The 18635-nt window shown below is 46.1% G+C and overlaps 1 protein-coding gene across 2 annotated transcripts in view; it reads left to right on the forward strand.

Annotated features, from left to right (window-relative positions):
• Nucleotides 1-358: 358 nt before the first annotated feature.
• The window catches only part of PLEKHG5 (pleckstrin homology and RhoGEF domain containing G5), a 123861-nt gene continuing 105584 nt past the window's right edge, over nt 359-18635 (forward strand). Inside the window, exon 1 of one of the 2 annotated variants that reach the window (XM_074306398.1) lies at nt 359-1242. In XM_074306398.1, the coding sequence (XP_074162499.1) occupies nt 1176-1242 (67 nt within the window). In that variant the 5' untranslated portion in view covers nt 359-1175. The remainder of the gene's footprint in view (nt 1243-18635) is intronic. The other variant, XM_074306397.1, reaches the window with a different exon arrangement.

Raw genomic sequence — 18635 nt, forward strand, 5'->3', positions numbered from 1 at the left:
TTTTTTTTTTTTAAATCCTGACTCATTTGAAAACAGACTGAAATCTGTGCCTCTAACCCTCCCTTTTAAAGAGTTAAAGCTTTAGCTAATCCAGTCTTAATTCTCCCCATATGGCTGGGCCTGGCAGCAGAGGAAAGAGTTGGCTGACAATTCAAGCCTGAACAGTGGCTAAGATAAATATGGGGGCCATCTGTGCAGCTAGGAAAAAAAAATTCATGTGAAGAACAGACAGACCCTGCTAAGTTAAACATATTTCTGAGACTCAGCTAGGGGAAAAAAGGAGGGGCCGAGTGGGTTGGGGTAGGGAGGAGGAGGAGGCTCGCAGAGCGGCCAGAAAAGAGGCAAAGTTGGTTGTCTCAAAGGCAAAGGCAAGGGGGTCTATTCCAAAAATTCCGGCGAACTGAATAATCAGACCTGGAGATGAGGAAGGGAGCTAGGGAGACAGTGATGTACCCAGGCGTTCCCACGGCAACCCGCCCCGCCACTGCCGTGATGCTCAGAACGCTGCGGTCTGGGTTTTTATAAAGGGCTGGAAAATCAGCTCGTGCCGTCTGCGAACATTTCTCCCAAGCAGGGGCCGAGTCCGGGAAGCTACAACCTTGAAGGACTTCCTCCTGGCTGAAGCCAGCGGCTGGCTGGCAGAGGAGGGGCTTGGAGCCGGCTCCTGAGACTAGAGAAAAGGGCTTTTCGCAGCTAGGGTCCTGGGTGCCTGAGTAGGGGCTTGGTCAGCGTTGGTCGGAGTGGACTGAACGGCCGAGCCCGCCAGCAGTGCAGAAAGGGAGCTTCACGGCTTCAGAGACTGGTAACGGACTCGCCCGAAGCAGGGACGGCAAGAGCCGGACCTTCAAATATACGGCACCCGAGGGGGTCCTCAACCTAGCGGGAGCCGAACGCCTCATATTCCTTTGGCACAAAGACAGACCAGCTGGAGAAATCAAGGGCAGGACTGAGTCTGAGAGGGGACCTCCATCTAGCATCCAGACTGCTCCCTGGCAAAGCCCGACCAGACCGGCCCCAGGTGCCGGCGAGTAGCCGGGCCCGGGATATCGGGGAGCAGTGCTGTCCTGATGCCATCTGGACCGGAGGGCTTTTAGCAGGCGGGATCGGTTGGCCGGCCCCCCAGTCTTGGGGCTCTCCTGGCTAGTGAGCCTTCACTCCCAGCCTCATACAGGAGCATGAGTTCAGTTCTGACAAAATACGGATCTCCACCACGCAGCTGGCTCAATCTTCGCTTGGGAACCAGTGAGTATATTTTTACCTTTTTCCCCCTTTGGCCCCAGTTCAATAGGAGGTAGGGCTGGGCAGAACGAGGGGTGTTGGGGAATGTGACTGGGTCTCGCCTTTCTGGATCAGCTGGGGAACAGGCAAGCGCTTTTAGTCACTTTGGTAATCTGGAAGCCTTTTTTCTGCAGTGAGATTAATGGGCAAGGTGCCAGGTTAAGGGCACCAGAGATAGAAAGCATCCCCACCGAGCAAGGGCAGAACAGTCAGGAATGGCTTCAAGAGCGGGGATAATGCCCTGTTCCAGAAGGAAGGACGCAGCCGATCACAGCTACTTTCTGGACCCCAGGGGAGCCATCTCTTGGGAAAAGCTCCCAGAGGTCTCCAGGGTCGGTGGCAGCAGGGCACGACTTTGGTGCAGCAGAATGTGTCAATGGCAGCGTGTCCTTGGAAGAACATTCTAGCTGCAGCTGACTCAGAACTTCTGGACTCTCCAGCAGGGAAGCCCACATTGAATCCCCCATTCTGGTTAGCTCAGTGTCTGCCCTGTGCCGTGGGGGGGACGTGGGATGTCGTGGAAGGCTCAAAAAGCAAACGTTTTGCTGATGCCTTTGTTATCCTTCCCATTGCTTTCATTTCCAAGGATCCCCTTCACCCTCAACAAAAGTTAGTTAAGCATGAAGCAAACAGCAACAAAACAGCCCCAAATCCCATCACTGGCCAGGTCACCATCATGAAATTCTCCACAAGATGGCTGGAATTCATTTTAATTCACTTTTTACAATAATATGTTCTGTAGCATTTGGGGGGGGGAGTGACATACATATACTGAAAATGGAGCCCTCTCTGACACCTCAACATTTCTCCAACCTGGGATTATGCCTGAGGACAAAATGGCCAAGTGGGCAAGTTTAGCTCCCTGGGGCCTCCACCCCCCTCCTGTTCGTTGCCTGCTCCCCCCACTGGCATGGGCAGCCACTTAGTGCCCACCCCCTAGCCACAGAACTCACTAGGTCCTTATCACTGCCTCTTAGCCAGGTCTCGCTTCTTTAGGAAGCTTGCCAGCTTTTCCTGGACCTTTTCTTCCTTTCTTTCCATCCCATTCTTCTCTGTGTCCCATCCAGGCCCCAAATCTAATCAAGGGAAAGGGAAGGGAATAAGCATCCAAATAATACCTACTCTCTGCCAGGGCTAAGTGCAGGGCGACAGCTATTATCTCATTTGATCCTTCGAGTCAAGGTGTGTGTTGTGATCTCCATTTTACAGATGATTAAACTGAGGCAAAAGGGGTTGAATGTTCGGGGTCACCCTAGGGGCCAGCTACGCTTCCAATAAGGAAAAAATCTGTGTTGATGTTATGAACCCCTTCTATCTGAGTCACGTGTGATCTCTAGCAGACGTCAGGACGCCTCATTCCGTTCCCATAGCCTGACACCTGCTTCTGAGGAGCTTCTGTCCAAGAAAGAGACCCTGGTTCTGTCCCCAGCTGACAGGTGGCTCACTGAGCCCAGACCTATGATGTGTCCTCATTGTCCTTGAGTGTCCTAAGTGGTTCCTGGGGGGTTGATTCCTCCCACCAGATTCCCATCTTGTCACAGGGGTCAGAAGATACCCTGAACTAGGTCCCCTACCTCAGGGACATGCCTTCTTCTCGTTCTGAGTCTGACTTAGACTTTCATTGACCTGAATTTAAAAAACAACAAAACTTCCCTAAATGCTCAACCGAAACCCCCATTGACGGGAAGCAGGAGGAAGCAGGAGGCCTTCCTGGATGGGGCCTTTTGGGCTTCTCTCAGAGGGTTAGCATTCGCTGCCTTGTGTCATGTGTGTGGGGAGCGGGTGCGAGGGAACCCTGTAATATTGCCCAGGGAAGATAATGATACTGAGAAGCTCATGGGGACTGATACCGGCTTCCGAAGGGCCCAGGACCTCATTGATTCATTGATTGTGAGGAAGGTCAAATGGAGACTCATTTACTTTTAGAGTTAAAAGATTTTATGGGTAAATAGGACCTTGAGATCTCATCTTAAGGTTCATGGACCTAAAAAAATATATATATTTTGATAATTATATTTCAACAAAATTCATTTCCTTTATAAACTTATTTTATTTACTTAAAAACTTAATTCAGAGAAGAGGTCTTTGACATAAAGGTTAAGAACTCATGACTCCTTTCATTTTACAGATCATGAAACTGAGGCAAACAGGGAGAAGTGAGTCATTCAGCTAATTAAAAACTCAGGTCTTCCTGACTCTAGACCCAGTGCTGCCTCAGTGATCCACCCAAAGGCACTGCTTGTAGATTGAAGGAACTGACCTGGAGGACCTCTAAGCCCATTTTATGATTCTAAAATGAGGAACTTGGGCCCTGAATTGGACCCAGAGGGCCTTAATATCTGGCAGCTACTACTGCCCCTGAAGTCAGATTGTCTGGCCAAGTGATTCTAATCCTGACCTCTGACCTATTGCCAAATAGGTCTCCCTGACAAATTATTGATCGGGAACTCTGGCAGTAGAAAAACAAAAAAATTTGGCATGCATGATCAATTTGTATATATTTATTAATTACATAATATACTACCACCCTAATAACTCCATAGATTAAAAAGCAGCTAAAATAGAAATAAAAGGGTTCAGATGAAGATGAATTGATATTTGATTCTAGAATTAATTAGGAGCCACTAGAGATTTTTGAGTTGGGGATGACGCAGTCAGACCTATTCTTTTGGAAAATCTCTGGCAGTTGGTGGAGAATGAATGGGGAGATTTCACTCAAGGAGATCAAATAGGAGACTACTGCCATAGTCCAGGGGAGAGGTCATGAGAGACTGGGGCAGCCGGGGAGTTGAGTGAGTAGAGAACGGTCCAATGTGAGAGACGTGGGGAAGGGAGAAACGACCAAACTTGGCAACTGATTGTATGTGTGGGGTGATGGAGAGTGAGGTTCCAGAAATGACAAGGGATTATGGGGCTGAGAGGCTGCAAACATGGTGGCGCCCTTAATGGAAACTGGGCCTTAGGAAGATCATTAAGTTTGAGAGGGGAAGATCATGTCATGAGATCTGTGACGCAGACGACAAGCAGCCTGTGCCGGCTCCTCTTATGAACTCCACCCGAAAGGAAAGAGGGGTCTGCTCTTAGTGTCACATTGCCTGGGTTCCAAGCGCCCGAGCTCTGAGGGGTGTGCCCAAAGCTGGTTGTCTTGGGGGACAGGGGCAAACATGTTCCAGCTGCTGCTGCTGCTGGGTACCTGGGCTGTTCTAACAGGGCTATGACCCACTCAGGAGGCCGAGAGTTTGGGCAGTGAAGAGGGAGGAGAATGAGGGAGGAGACACTACCCATTTCCCTGCTCTCTGACTAGCTCATTATATAATTCTCTGCATCCTGGCATGGCCCACTTTGGAGACGCCTCATTCGGTTCCCATAGCCTGACACCTGCTTCTGGAGCTTTTGTCCAAGGGAAGAGACCCTGGTTCTGTCCCCGGCTGGCTGGTGGCTCACTGAGCCCAGACATATGATGTGTCCTCATTGTCCTTGAGTGTCCTAAGTGGTTCTGGGGGGTTGGGCTTCAGGACAGCAGGCCCTGGTCTAAAGTAAATGAGGATTGTTGCTCCAGAACCTGAGGGTGAGATAGCAGGAATGGGCAGACCTTCCCAAGGATTAGAAGACATTAAGACCTTGAAGGAAGGAGAGCCAAGAGAATTCTCTGTCTCTGTCTCTGTCTCTCTGTCTCTCTTTGTCTCTGTGTCTCTGTGTCTCTCTCTATCTCTGTCTCTGTGTCTGTCTTTCTCTCTCTCTTTCTCTGTCTCTCTCTGTCTCTGTCTCTCTCTGTCTCTGTCTCTCTCTCTCTCTCTGTCTCTGTCTCTCTCTCTCTGTCTCTCTCTCTCTCTCTCTGTCTCTCTCTCTCTGTCTCTGTCTCTCTGTCTCTGTCTCTGTCTCTCTCTCTCTCTCTCTCTCTCTCTCTCTCTGTCTCTCTCTGTCTCTGTCTCTGTCTCTGTCTCTGTCTCTCTCTCTCTCTCTCTCTGAGTCTCTCTCTGTCTCTCTCTCTCTCTCTCTCTCTCTCTCTGAGTCTCTCTCTGTCTCTCTCTCTCTCTGAGTCTCTCTCTGTCTTTCTCTGTCTCTCTCTGTCTCTCTCTCTCTCTGTCTCTCTCTCTCTCTCTTTCTCTCTCTCTCTCTGTCTCTCTCTCTCTCTGTCTCTCTGTCTCTGTCCTCTGTCTCTCTCTCTCTGTCTCTCTCTCTCTCTGTCTCTCTGTCTCTGTCTCTGTCTCTCTCTCTCTCTCTCTCTGTCTCTCTCTCTCTCTCTCTCTCTCTGTCTCTCTCTCTGTCTCTCTCTCTGTCTCTCTCTCTCTCTCTCTGTCTCTCTCTCTCTCCCTCTCTGTCTCTCTGTCTCTCTGTCTCTCTGTCTCTCTGTCTCTCTCTCTCTCTCTCTCTCTCTGTCTCTCTCTGTCTCTCTCTCTCTCTCTGTCTCTCTCTCTCTCTCTGTCTCTCTCCTCTCTCTCTCTCTCTCTCTGTCTCTCTCTCTCTGTCTCTCTCTCTCTCTGTCTCTCTCTGTCTCTCTCTCTCTCTCTCTCTCTCTCTCTCTCCTCTCTCTCTCTCTCTCTCTCTCTCTCTCTCTCTCTCTCTCTCTCTCTCTCCTCTCTCTCTGTCTCTCTCTGTCTCTCTCTCTGTCTCGTCTCTCTCTCTCTCTCTCTCCTCTCTCTCTCTCTCTCTCTCTCTCTCTCTCCTCTCTCTCTCTCTCTCTCTCTCTCTCTCTCTCTCTCTCTCTCTCTCTCTCTCTGTCTCTGTCTCTGTCTGTCTCTCTCTCTCTCTCTCTCTCTCTCTCTCTCTCTCTCTGTCTCTCTCTCTCTCTCTGTCTCTCTCTCTCTCTCTCTCTCTCTCTGTCTTTATCTCTGTCTCTGTCTCTCTCTCTAGGTTTCCATACATTTAGAGATGGAAGAGACTTTAGGAGTAATCTAGTTCAATCTTTGAATTTTACAGGTGAGGAAATTGAGGATTAGAGATTTTAAGTGACAACCCGGTAGCTCAGTGGATAGAGCACTGAGTTCAAATGCAACCTCAGACACTCCCTGCAAGACCCTGGATATGTCACCTGACTTCTTTGTCCTTTAAAATGATGATATTAAGACCGACACCTATTTGTCAGGGATATTTTGAAGATTAAATGAGATGTTTATAAAGTGCTTAGCAGAGTGCCTGACACATAATAGGCAATTTCCTTCCTTCTCTTCCTCCCTTCTTCTCTCCCTCTCTCTCCCCCTCTCTGTGTCTCTCTGTCTCTCTCCCCACCCTCTCCCCTCATCACCCCCTCCCTTTTCCTCTCCCCTCCAACAAGCATTTATCGAAGGCCTCCCATGTGTGAGGCTCTGGGGGCTGCAGAGATGGAAGGGAAGCAGCTTCTGCCCTCAGTGTGTTCACATTTTGTGCATGGATAGGTAAGAACCAAACAGATTCAAAATGGCACCTTGGGGAGTTCTGACTTTGAAGTCAGGGTTATAGAGGGAGATCTGGGAAGCACCTCAGAGGCCATGTAGTCCAGTCCCCTCATTTTACAGATGAGGAAACTGAGGCCCAGATCAGTAAAGTCTCGTGGCTAGGATGGGCCAAAGGCAGGACTGGACACCGTGGTTCTGGGCTCCAACCTCAGTAATCTTTCCATTCTGCTGCCCTGACTCCTGGATCAGTTTCTGGCTTGTGAGTGCTTCCAGGGAGGGAGTTCGGCTCCTGGGCAACCTGCCTCGGTGACTCTGTGTCAGTCAGGGAGCATACCTGTGGCCGGACAGGAGCAGTGCCTATTCAACCTGGAAGAGTCTGGCCCATGAATCCAGTCGGATCCGTATTGAATAGCTCGCTGGGAATGGAGGGCTTGGGGTGTGGCCCAGCCCCCACAGCCACAGCGTTGCCCCCCAGTCCTGGAGGCGGGTTCCCATCTCTTGCTCCTTTGCTCCCTCCTCAGCCCTGTGAAATACCTGGCACCCAGAGGCTGCTGGAATAACTGGAGTAGAGGGCGTCTGCGTTCCTCCCTGTCTGACCATTAGAAACCACCTCCTCCTTCCTCCACGGCTGGAGACCGACTTGCCAGCCTCTCCGAACCACCAGGGACACACAGGAGAGAGGCCTGGCAAGGGGAACAAGGGAGGCCCCGGTGCAAGACTCGGGACCGGTGGCCTCCGAGGACTCCGCTGGCCATCACCACCTTATTCTGGGAGCTGAATCTTGGCCCTCTTGATGGAGCAGAAGAGCTAGAAGCTTGAAATACAAGAGGGGAAAGAAGGGAAACTTTGTGAGGGTTCCACACAATAGAGAAGCTGCTCATTGTCTAGCCTCTCTCTTAATTCCTCTGATCAGAGATAGGGGCCAATAGTAATAATGGCGAAGGAAGGAAGGAAGGAAAGGAACATGGAAAGGAAGGGATGGAAGGAAGAAAGAGAAAAAGGGAGGAAAGAAGGAGGAGATGGAGGGATGAAGGAAGGAAAGGAAGAAGAGAAGAAGAAAAGTAGGAAAGAAGGAAGGGAGGGAGGAAGAAAAGGAAGGAAGGAAAAGAGGGAGGGAGGAAGAAAAGGAGGAAAAGGGAGGGAGAGGAATTATCTGTTCATTTTCCAATGGGGCTTCCAGTGGGAGGGATCATGGACATCTTTGGGAAGGTCCTGATGTGTCTCTCCCTGGAATGCTGGACCTTGGTTCAGGAAATTCTCAAGTCCAGATCTGGCCTCAGACATTTACTAGTTGTGTGACCCTGGGCAAGTCATTTAACCTCAGTTTCCTCATCTGTGAAATGGGGATAATAACAGCACCTACTGGCTAGGATTATTCTGAGGACAAAATGAGATTTGCAAAATTGTATTCATTAGCTACTATAATTATAACTTTGGTCTCAGTTTTTGGAGTATGGTAGCAGCTCTAATATAGTAGATGGCAGAGCTGTTTACACATGTGTAAGGAGGATTTAAGAGCCATCTCTATATTAGATGTTGTGCTGGGTGAAATAGACACTGCATCAGAGGAGATAGCATACATATACAGACATTATTTATGTGTATATATGTGTAATATATATATTTAACGTACAATATGCATATATATATATATCGATCATATAATATAATTATATAATACATGATAAAATATAACACCATATTATAAAATAGAATGCCTATAAAAATAACACAAATAATATACACATGTGTATATTATATATACATGACATAGTACACACCTATTATAAACACTTATATGTATGTATGGTATACAAATATAAGATAAAATACCATATAATATAACCTATGGATTATATATTATATTATTTGAATACAATACACAATTTCATATTTTATAATATATTTTGTTTTTATGATATATTATTTTACTATTATATTTTATTAAATTTAATATGCAATGTAATGTGTATATGTATATAGAAAAGCATATGCATGCATACCTATCTATATGTACATACATATATAGTTTTTGAGAGGGTGTGGATTGAATCTATGATTTCATTGAGGCAAAGAGGATTTTCTGCTAAAGTAGATCAGCACCTTCTCTAAATCTTGAAGAGATTTAGCGTGTTGTCTGGGAAGATTGAGGGGCTAAGTAATTTGCCCTGGATCACCCAGACATTCTTTGTCAGAGACTGGACTTGAATCGACCAGTGTTTAACACAGTTCTCGACACATAGTAGGTGCTAAGAAATGCTTATGGGCTGACCGACTAGAGCAGGGTTCTCATACTTTTTCCATTTGTCACCTCTTTTTCTCCTGGGAAAATTTTACACACTCTTACTATGTAGTTATATAAAGTAGGTATGCAAGTCAAACATTTACTGATAATAAATCATAAAGAGATTAATTTTTTATTTTATTTTTTTACTTTTTTAATTAATTGACTTTTATTTATTTATTTATGATTTTTTTTTCACAGTATATATGCATGAGTAATTTTTTTATAATATTATCCCTTGTAATCATTTTTCCAAATTATCCCCTCCCTCCCTCTACTCCCTCCCCCCGATGGCAGGTAATCCCATACATTTTACATGTGTTACAATATAACCTAGATACAATATATGTGTGTAAATACCATTTTCTTGTTGCACATTAAGTATTCGATTTCGAAGGTATAAGAAGAGATTAATTTTAAAACAAATCTTTGGCATACATATAATTTTACCATTCGTTAAAGATAAAAAAAATTTGCTTTCTAATGAGATGATGTGCTTGTTTGCTTTTGCATAAATAATTAAATCTTGGTCAAATATTTGATAACTCACTTTTGCTAAATTTTTCCCCACATTCAGTTACAGGGGCCCATGTGGAGTCACAATCCACAGTTTAAGAAGCTTTTGGTCACATATAAGTCTGAAGGTATTCACATACACAGAAGAAATGTAAAGTAAACTGAGAGACTGAGATTTCCTTTAGAAAGCGGTGTTTGAACCGAGTTTTTAAATAAATTAGGGACATTAAGAGGCAGAGGCAAAAATGCAAAGATACAAAGATACAGAGCCCAGAGTTGCCATGTGTGGAGAAGAACATGTTGTCCAGTTTGGCCACGTGTTGGGGGAATGCAGGGTAATAATATAAGGTGGAAAGATTGATTGAAACCAGATTGTAAAGGACTTTTTGTTATTTGTTGTTGTTAAATCCAATATATGTACGCATACTTATACGCTTATCTTGCTGCACAAGAAAAATCAGATCAAAAAAGGAAAAAATGAGTAAGAAAACAAAATGCAAAGTAACAACAACAAAAAGAGTGAGAATGTTCCATACTCAGTTCCCACAGTTCTCTCTCTGGCTGTAGATGGCTCTCTTTGTCACTGAATAATTGGAACTGATTTGGTTCATCTCATTGTTGAAAGTGGCCACATCCATCAGAATTGATCATCATACAATATTGTTGTTGAAGTATATAATGATCTCCTGGTCCTGCTCATTTCACTCAGCATCAGTTCACGTAAGTCTCTCCAGGCCTTTCTGAAATCTTCCTGTTGGTCATTTCTTACAGAACAATAATATTCCATAACATTCATATACCACAATTTATTCATCCATTATCCCACTGATGGGCATCCACTCAGTTTCCATTTCTGGACACTACAAAGAGGGCTGCCACAAACATTTTTGCACATGTGGGTCCCTTTCCCTCCTTTACAGGAGGGAAATGCCTGTATCCATTTGTATTTGGTTTTAGAAATACTGTTTGGGGAGCCATTGCAATTTACTGAGCAAGGGAGGGAGTGACATGGTCGGCCCTGCACTGCCTCCTGGTTGGATGACAATAAAGGCTGTAAATAAGGAACTTTATATAGATGGAGCCTCAACGCAAACATTTTCAGGTTTTGGACCAGACCAATTTCGTTAGTAGATGAGATTTCCCTCTTTGGGAAAATTCTGCTTAACTTCCAGTTACCTTTGGGGGTGACCTGGGGCTCTTAAAGAGAACTAACTTGCCCAGAGCCAGTTCTCTATTCCCTATGTCTTTGCTGCCTCTCTAAATACTTAAAAAGCACCGACTGTGTGCACAGTGCTAGGAAAATTGAAAGAATAAAAGAGGGAAGCATTCATTAAGCACTTACTAAGTGCCAAGCACTGGGCTGGACAAAAAAATACAATCAAAAAAATTGAGTCTGCCTTCTCCAAGCTTATATTTTAAGAGGGAAAACAATAGACAAAAGGGAGCAGAGAAGGAGTGGAGGTGGAAATGAATATCAGAGAGTGATTTGGAAGGTTCACAGAGAATGAAGAGCAAATACTAGTAGTTGGATTGAGGCAGGAGGGAATCAAGGAAGGCTTCATGGGAGGTGTTGCCTTGACTGAGTTTGGAAGAAGAGGAAAAGTCTGGAAGGATGACTTGGCATTTAGGGATCTGCCCGTCCTTCTCTGTTTGCCAAATCTGGTCCCTGGGCTAGGGGCACCAGCCCAGCTGGGGGTAGTGAGGAATCCACCCCTGTCCTGCCCCTACAGCATGAAATTACTTCTGCTTTGAAGGTTACAGAGTTTTTAAATTAATATTCTATTCAATGCAACAAGCATGTATTAGGTACCCACTATGTATCAGGTACTCTATTAGTCTCTGAGAAGATAAAGGCAGTCACTTTAATAAGGTGGCTCAGTAGATACCGTACCGGGCCCACCTGGGTTCAAATTCAGCCTCAGCCACTTACTAGTTGTGTGGCCCTGGGTAAATCATTTTATTTCTGTCTGCCTCAGTTTTCTCAACAGCAAAAGGTCATAAGAACACTTTCCTCCCAGGGGTTTTGTAAACATCTGAGTTAATATTGGTAAAATACTTAGCATAGTGCCTAGCATTTCATTACTAGTATTTACTAATAGTATTAGTAGTAATACTAGTAATTACTAGTATTAAATACTAGTAAGTATTTAATAAACATGTGCTTCCTACTCTATCCTACTCTATCTAGGGGATAGGGAGGGAAAGAACAATATATAGGCACTTAAAATATATAAAGTAATGGAGAGAGTCAAATTACCAAATGAGTGATCAGGGAAAGGCCTAGGCTAGGGGATGCTGAGTGAACTAAGCTTAAAAGGGAGTTAAGGATTCCAAAAACTGGAAGAGAAAACTTCTCAGATATGAGGGAGAACCTATGCAAAACTGTGAAGGTGAGAATAGGAAGTGTGTGTAAATTTGTATATGAAACGAATATTGCATGTTTACCTCTGCATGCGTCTTAAAAATATGGTGGAATTGTGTTTTTTTAAAAAGAAGGTTAAAAAAAGTACCAAAACAAAATGTATTTTCTTTTTAACTGCAAAGTATTCATTCTGCCCACGTAGCAGAATTCTCCCCCTTCCTCTCCAGCTGCTTTGGTGACCACAAGCAAACACACACAACTGTTTAGAGGGAAGCCGGCCCCGGTCTTGGAGCGAGGGGGAGGCTGGAGGGACCCAGGGGCAGAGAGGCCCTTCTGTCCCCAACTGCCAATCTTGTGGTTAGCTGGAAAGGGGTTGAGGCCTGCAGCATACACCTCGTATGGATGTGGACTCTATTATATCAGCCTCCCCTTCCTCACTCCCTCCTCAGCCAAAGTCCTTCTTCTTTGGATCCTTTATACATGTGGCTTCTCTGCCTTTAAGAGCTTATTTGTTCATTCAATAAGCATTAATTAAGTACCTATCATCGTGCCAGACGCTGTGCTAGAGTCTGAGAAACAACATGTCTCTGGAAAAATCAGTATAAAAAATATAAAAAGTCAATAAAAATAATTTCAGAGTAGAATGCACTAGTCACTAAGGAGACTGCCTAATACTGGGTTCATGTCCCACCTGTGATGTTTACTATTTTGGGCAAGTCATTTTACTTTCCTGGGCCTTGATTTCCTCATCTGTCAAATGAAAATGTTCTCTTTTAGTTCCAGATGTGACTAGAACTCTTTCCACATAGGCTGCAGAACATAAGCTGAGCTTTTGATGGAACTTGAGATTCCAAGATCTTCCTTCGTGTTCATCTTTGTGAGCTCAGGCTTAGGAGCTTGTGTGCACTATCTCCTAGTGCTTAGCAGACCTCTGCTTTCAGTATCCTTGTAAGTCTGAGTCCTCAGAAGGAGGAAAAAGGATCTGGCTTACTCTTCTTGACCACAAGATGGTAGCCTCCCTGAGGGCCCTTGGTCATGATGAATTTCAGCAGTTGCAGGTAGAACAAAATCCTTATCCTCGGGGAGGGAGTATCTTCCTGAAGGGAAAGAAATAGCTGGAACCCAGCAGATGAACTGTAGGGAAATTGCCTGAGACTAGTGGAGCTGGAGGAGCACTGGGGTCATGGGCGGGGATTATGGGAGGCGTCATGGGTGGGGTCTTGTCCCTCAGCCCAACTACCTTTTGGACAAACCAAAAACAAACCAGAAGAACTATTTCAGGCATGTACTTAGGAGGGAAATCAACAGAGATGTTGATGAATGATCGGCTTGGATGCCATTCAGGTGGCTGGGTCCCATTTTTCCACAGCCTTCTTCCTAATCTAGGGACTTGCAGACAGCTCTGGGGCAAGATGGCTGTCCTCCAAGCAGATGTGTCTGGAGTTCAGCCTTTGGAAAATCTGTGGGGAAGAAAAAATAACCCTCGAGCTCACAACTCCACCACCCAATAGGGACCTTTAGTTGAGATTGGGCTTGCTCAGACTAACACCTGCAAGTGTTGGGGGGAGCAGATACAAATGGGATCCATGTTTGGTCGTCTTTTGCCTTTTAACAGGAAGGCAAACTGAATGAGGGGGATCAAAAACCATAGGATTCAATGAAAGCAACTGAGAATGCTCAATCTGGAAAAGGGAAGACGGTGGAGTTATCCGCTTGGAACAGCAAGGGATCTCGGAGCTCATCCAGCCTGATCCCCTCACCATACAGATGGTCCCACAGAAGTGGTGTGACTCATCAGTGCTGCTTTCCAGGACATGAAAGGAATCGGACTTGTTCTGTTCACATTCAAAGGACAGAACAAGGAGCAACTGGGACATAGAGAGGTCTATTTTAGCTCATAATAAGGAATTTCCTAGTAACTAGCAGCAGGCTCTGGGCACTGGGATGAATGCCGAGGACACCGACAAAAGCAGAAAATAAGTGTCGACCCCCAAGGAGCTTACAGTCTAGTAGGGGATTCAACATCTGCTTATGACAAGCATAAATTCAAATCAAATCATTAAGCATTTATTAAGTACTTACTGTGTGCCAGATACTGTGCTAAGCACTAAGGATACAAAGGCAAGCCAAAAATTGTCCTTTCCTCAAGGTGCTCACAGTCTAATTTTAATGAAGGATGATACATGTAAATAGTTAGGGACACACTATACATGAATACATAAAATATATACATATCTGTGTGTGTGAATACATGTGTATATATGTATATACATACACAGAATGAGACCAATTGGTGGAGAGAGAGAAGATGAAGAAAAAGAAAGAAGAAGAAAGAAGAGGAGGAGAAGGGAGAAAGAAGATGAGAGAGAGAAGGGGAAGAAGAGGAGGGAAAGAAAAGAGAAGAAGGAGAAGAAGAGAGAGAGAGAGAGAGAAGGAAGAAGAGAGAAAAGAAAGAAGAGAGAAAGAAGAGGGAGAAGAGAGGGGGAGGGAGGGAAGAAAAGAGAGACAGAGAGAGAGAGAGAAAGGGGGTAGAAATGAGAAAAATAGAGAATCAACTGGCTGGTTGGATAATATATACATATATATATATATATATATATATATATATATATATATAAATTTTTTTTTTTTCTTTTTCTGAGGCTGGGGGTAAGTGACTTGCCCAGGGTCACACAGCTAGGAAGTGTTAAGTGTCTGAGACCAGATTTGAACTTGGGTCCTCTTGAATTCAAGGCTGGTGCTCTATCCATTGCGCCACCTAGCTGCCTCTGATTGGGTCATATTGATCCAACCAATATTACCAATAGTATATTAATGTGTCTGTCTCTTCCCAACCTTGTCAGTATTGACCATTCCCATGTTTTGCCATGTTTGCCAATTTTCTGGCTGTGAGGTTACTCTGAGAGTCCCAGGAATGGCAGTCCCCACCAGACCACATGCCCTGCTTACAACCCGCCTCCTCAGCCTTCTTCTGGAAAATGGTTCAGGAAAAAAACAAGATTCTCCCCCTGGAAGTCCCTGACACCATCAAACAACTTCACTTAAGAAAGAGAGATGGTTTTGTTCATGGGACTCACTTAGGGCTGCTTGCTTGTGAATCCCCTGAGAGACTCAGGGCCCTTCCATGTAACCTGCAGACAGCTAGCCCTCCTCACCCCCCCAGCTAGACCATGAGCTCCTGGGAGAAGAACCTGTCATTAGTGTGTTTGCATTCCCAGCACTGACCCAGGGCTCCGCTCATTCCTTCAACTTCTCCTTTGATTTGAGGTCATCTTTGAAGGTCTGTCTCTAGGAGCTATGTGAGAGAGTGTGTGTGATTTTGTATGTGTGTGAATGTGATTGTGTGTGTGATTGTGAGTGTAAGTGTGTGATTGTGTGCATGTGTTAGTGTGTGTGTGTGAATGAGTGTGTGATTGTGTGTGATTGTGTGTGTATGAATGTGAGTGTGTGTGTGATTGGGTATGTGATTTTGTATGTGTGTGAATGTGTGTATGTGTGTGATTGTGAGTGTAAGTGTGTGATTGTGTGCATGTGTTAGAGTGTGTGATTGTGTGTGTGAGTGTGTGAGTGTGTGAGTGTGTGTGTGTGTGTGTGTGTGTGTATGTGTGATCACCAGCCTCTCCCAGTGGGTGTCTGGTGCTGGACCTGCAGTCAGGAAAGCCTGACTTAAAACCCTCCCTCAACCACTTCACAGCCAAGTAACCTGGGCAAACTACAGATGCTCTGCCTCAGTTTCTTGCTTTGTTAAGCGATAACCGCTAACCTCCAAGCTTGTTGTGGAAAACACCTTATACATCTTTCTCTAGAACCACTCTAACTTTCTCGAGGTGACCGACTAGTGAGTGACAGGCCAGAAGGAGCCCGCTCCTTGGATCTCCTTCCATTTGTGGCCCCTGGTCGGTGTTTTCCTGGGCCTGGGTCCCCAGCAGGGAGGAGGAGGAGGAGGGGAAGGGGGCACGGAGGGCACCAGAGTTAGCCGGAGCCCGGGGCCCTTGGGCCGATTAAGTAAGCAGAGCCCGTGTTTTTGGCTGCGGGGACTTGATTCATACCAGAGGGGAATTGTTGTCTGGCCTGAACCTGGGAGCTCTTAGGAAGCCGGGAGGCCTTGTCACGCGAAGCCCTTGGCGGCTGGCGGGGCCTCCTGGAAACAGCCAGCCCCTGCCAGCCCTGCCAGCCCTGCCCGCCCCCCGCCAGACACAGCTGGCTCTCTGCTATGAGCCCCGGGGGCCGCGCGAGTGGTACCGGCTGGCTTCTCCCGGAGGCTGGAAGCAGTCACCTGCTGGGGGGGGGATGCGGGGGGACCACAGGGGAAGCCGTTTTCGGGGGCGGGGGGAGTGGGGAGTCAACCCAGACTCAGAGACCAGGATACCAGGCTTCCCTCAGGGGGAGGGGATTGCTTCATCAAGGGGACATCCACGATGTGGTTCCTTCCCTCCCCCTCCTGCCCCCTTGTTTTTAACTCCGAGACTTACTGGTTGGGTGGCTCTGAGCCTCCTTTTTTAAAAGGCAAAATGGGAAGAGCCATACTTTCTCCACTTCCCTCCAGTTTTCCCATTTGCACTCAGGCGAGGCAATGACTTGTGGACAGAGTTGGACGTTAAAAAGACTGGGTTCAAATCCAGCCTCTTTGAAATGATGTGACTGCAAGGCAAATGGATTAGTCTTGTTGAGCCTCAGTTTCCCCACCTGCAAAATGGGAATGGTGATACTTGCTCTACTTAACTCCATTTTCTCCAAAAGTGAGGCAGTGGGGGGCAGCTAGGTGGCGCAGTGGATAGAGCCCCAGCCTTGAATTCAGGAGGACCCGAGTTCAAATCTGGTCTCAGACACTTAACACTTCCTCGCTGTGTGACCCTGAGCAAGTCACTTAACCCCAGCCTGGGGGGGGGGGGGGAAGTGAGGCAGTGGGTAGTAAAGTTTAGAGTCGGGAAGATGAGTTCAAATTCAACTTCTGATATTATGTGACTGCAAGGCAAATGGATTAATCTTGTTCAGCCTCACTTTCCCCATATGCAAAATTCACTTTCCTTATCTTAAAATAGGATTAACTGTAAAACTGTGGGTTTCTTGGAAGAAAGGCCTTTGTTAATCCTTCAGTAGCAGTGTGAGGAAGAGGAAAGTACAAGTCTTGGGATGGGGGTGGGGCTGGAAAGGGGAAAAGGCTTCTTTTTCAACTTTTGTCCTGCTGAGATTGTACCTTCCCTCTCTGGACTGTCCAGCCTGGGACTCCATCTCCCTACAGAATTCTCCTATCTAAATATGAGCTCTCTGTTACTAATCAGTGGATCATTTGGGGAAGAGGGAAGAGGACTGGTTGGGGGAGGGGGGAAGGGAGGACTGGTTGGGGGAGGGGGAAAGGGAGGACTAGTTGAGGGAGGGGGGAAGGAAGGACTGATTGGGGGAGGGGGAAAGGGAGAATTGGTTGGGAGAGGGGGAAAAGGGGAACTGGTTGGGAGAGGGGGAAAGGGAGGATTGGTTGGAAGAGGGGGAAAGGAAGGACTGATTGGGGGAGAGGGAAAGGAGAATGCTGGTTTGGGGGAGGGGAAACAGTCAGGATGACTCCCCCAGGGCCATCATCACCCTTCTTAGCCATTCTACAGAGCCTCTGGAGGAGGCCAGCTATTGGCTGCCCCGCTTGCTACCTCATAGTGCCGGGAGTCAGGCCCACCAGGCTTTTTGTGCTAAAATTGAAGAAATCAGATCTTGATTTCTTCTGGGTACACTCTGTTCCTCGACAGCCTCTCTTCCCTTCCTTGTTCTGAGCTTAGCAGGTGTTCTTTTTAAACAACATATGTCTTTTCCTTTGTGGAAGGAGTGTCTCTTTTTCCCTGGCCAGAGCCTTTGTGGGCTGCAGCAGCAAGCCAGGGATTCAGTCAGTGCTGAGTTCAAATGCTACCTCTTGGCTGTGTGATCCTGGACAAATCACTTAATCTCTCTGGCTTTAGTTAGCTCATCTGTAAAATTATGGGTCTGGACTAGTTGAGCTCTCCCTAAATCTGTGTATAACACACACACACACACACACACACACACACACACACACACACACACTATCTATGATCCTATATATTCCCTCCACTCCATGGGAGCACCTGTCCCTCATCTCTCCCCCTTCCCCTGTCACAATCATGGGTTTGTGGATTTCTAGAGAGGAGAGTCTTCAGAAGTCACAGAATCATAGATTTATAGCTCAAAGGAACCTTGCACTTCATCAAGTTCAGGTCTTCTTGAATGGTTTCCACTTGCGACTCCTTTTCCCCTGAGAAATTTTCATGTGACCCTGGGGTATATAGGTATATAAAATAGGTATACAAATGAAACATTTACTGATAAGAAATCATAATTTTTGTGACTCCCCCCACATTCGGTTATGAGATCACAATTCACAGTTCAAGAAGCTGGGATGTACCCCATCATTTTATAGATGTGAAATGGTAAGCCCCCCACCCCCACCCCCAGATTAGGGAAGAAATCTTTCCCCGTTCTAGCCATGGAGCAGAAGCTAGCCTCTTATTCTACATCATAAACTCTGCCAGACATTGCATTTCTCCTTTTTGCCCTCTTCTCCACAGCAGGATGCAATAAAAGTCAGCTTATCTTTTATTTGAAGATAAAACCCATTATAAAGATACAAATGGCAAATAAAGTTTTGAAAGAGCAGCAAATTCCAAAAGGAGAAGCAGTGCTGGTTTGTCAGACATTCATGTGTGAGTGAAAGGGGTGCGGAGAGAGAAGTAGAAAGTGGGTGAATTTGCCAGGTCCCCGAAATGCTCTAAGGCAGATCACAAATTCTGGCTCCGAAGATCCCTCCTAAAGCCTA

The sequence above is a fragment of the Sminthopsis crassicaudata genome, chromosome 3 (genome assembly GCF_048593235.1).
Source record: "Sminthopsis crassicaudata isolate SCR6 chromosome 3, ASM4859323v1, whole genome shotgun sequence".
In the NCBI taxonomy this organism is placed as follows: domain Eukaryota; kingdom Metazoa; phylum Chordata; class Mammalia; order Dasyuromorphia; family Dasyuridae; genus Sminthopsis; species Sminthopsis crassicaudata.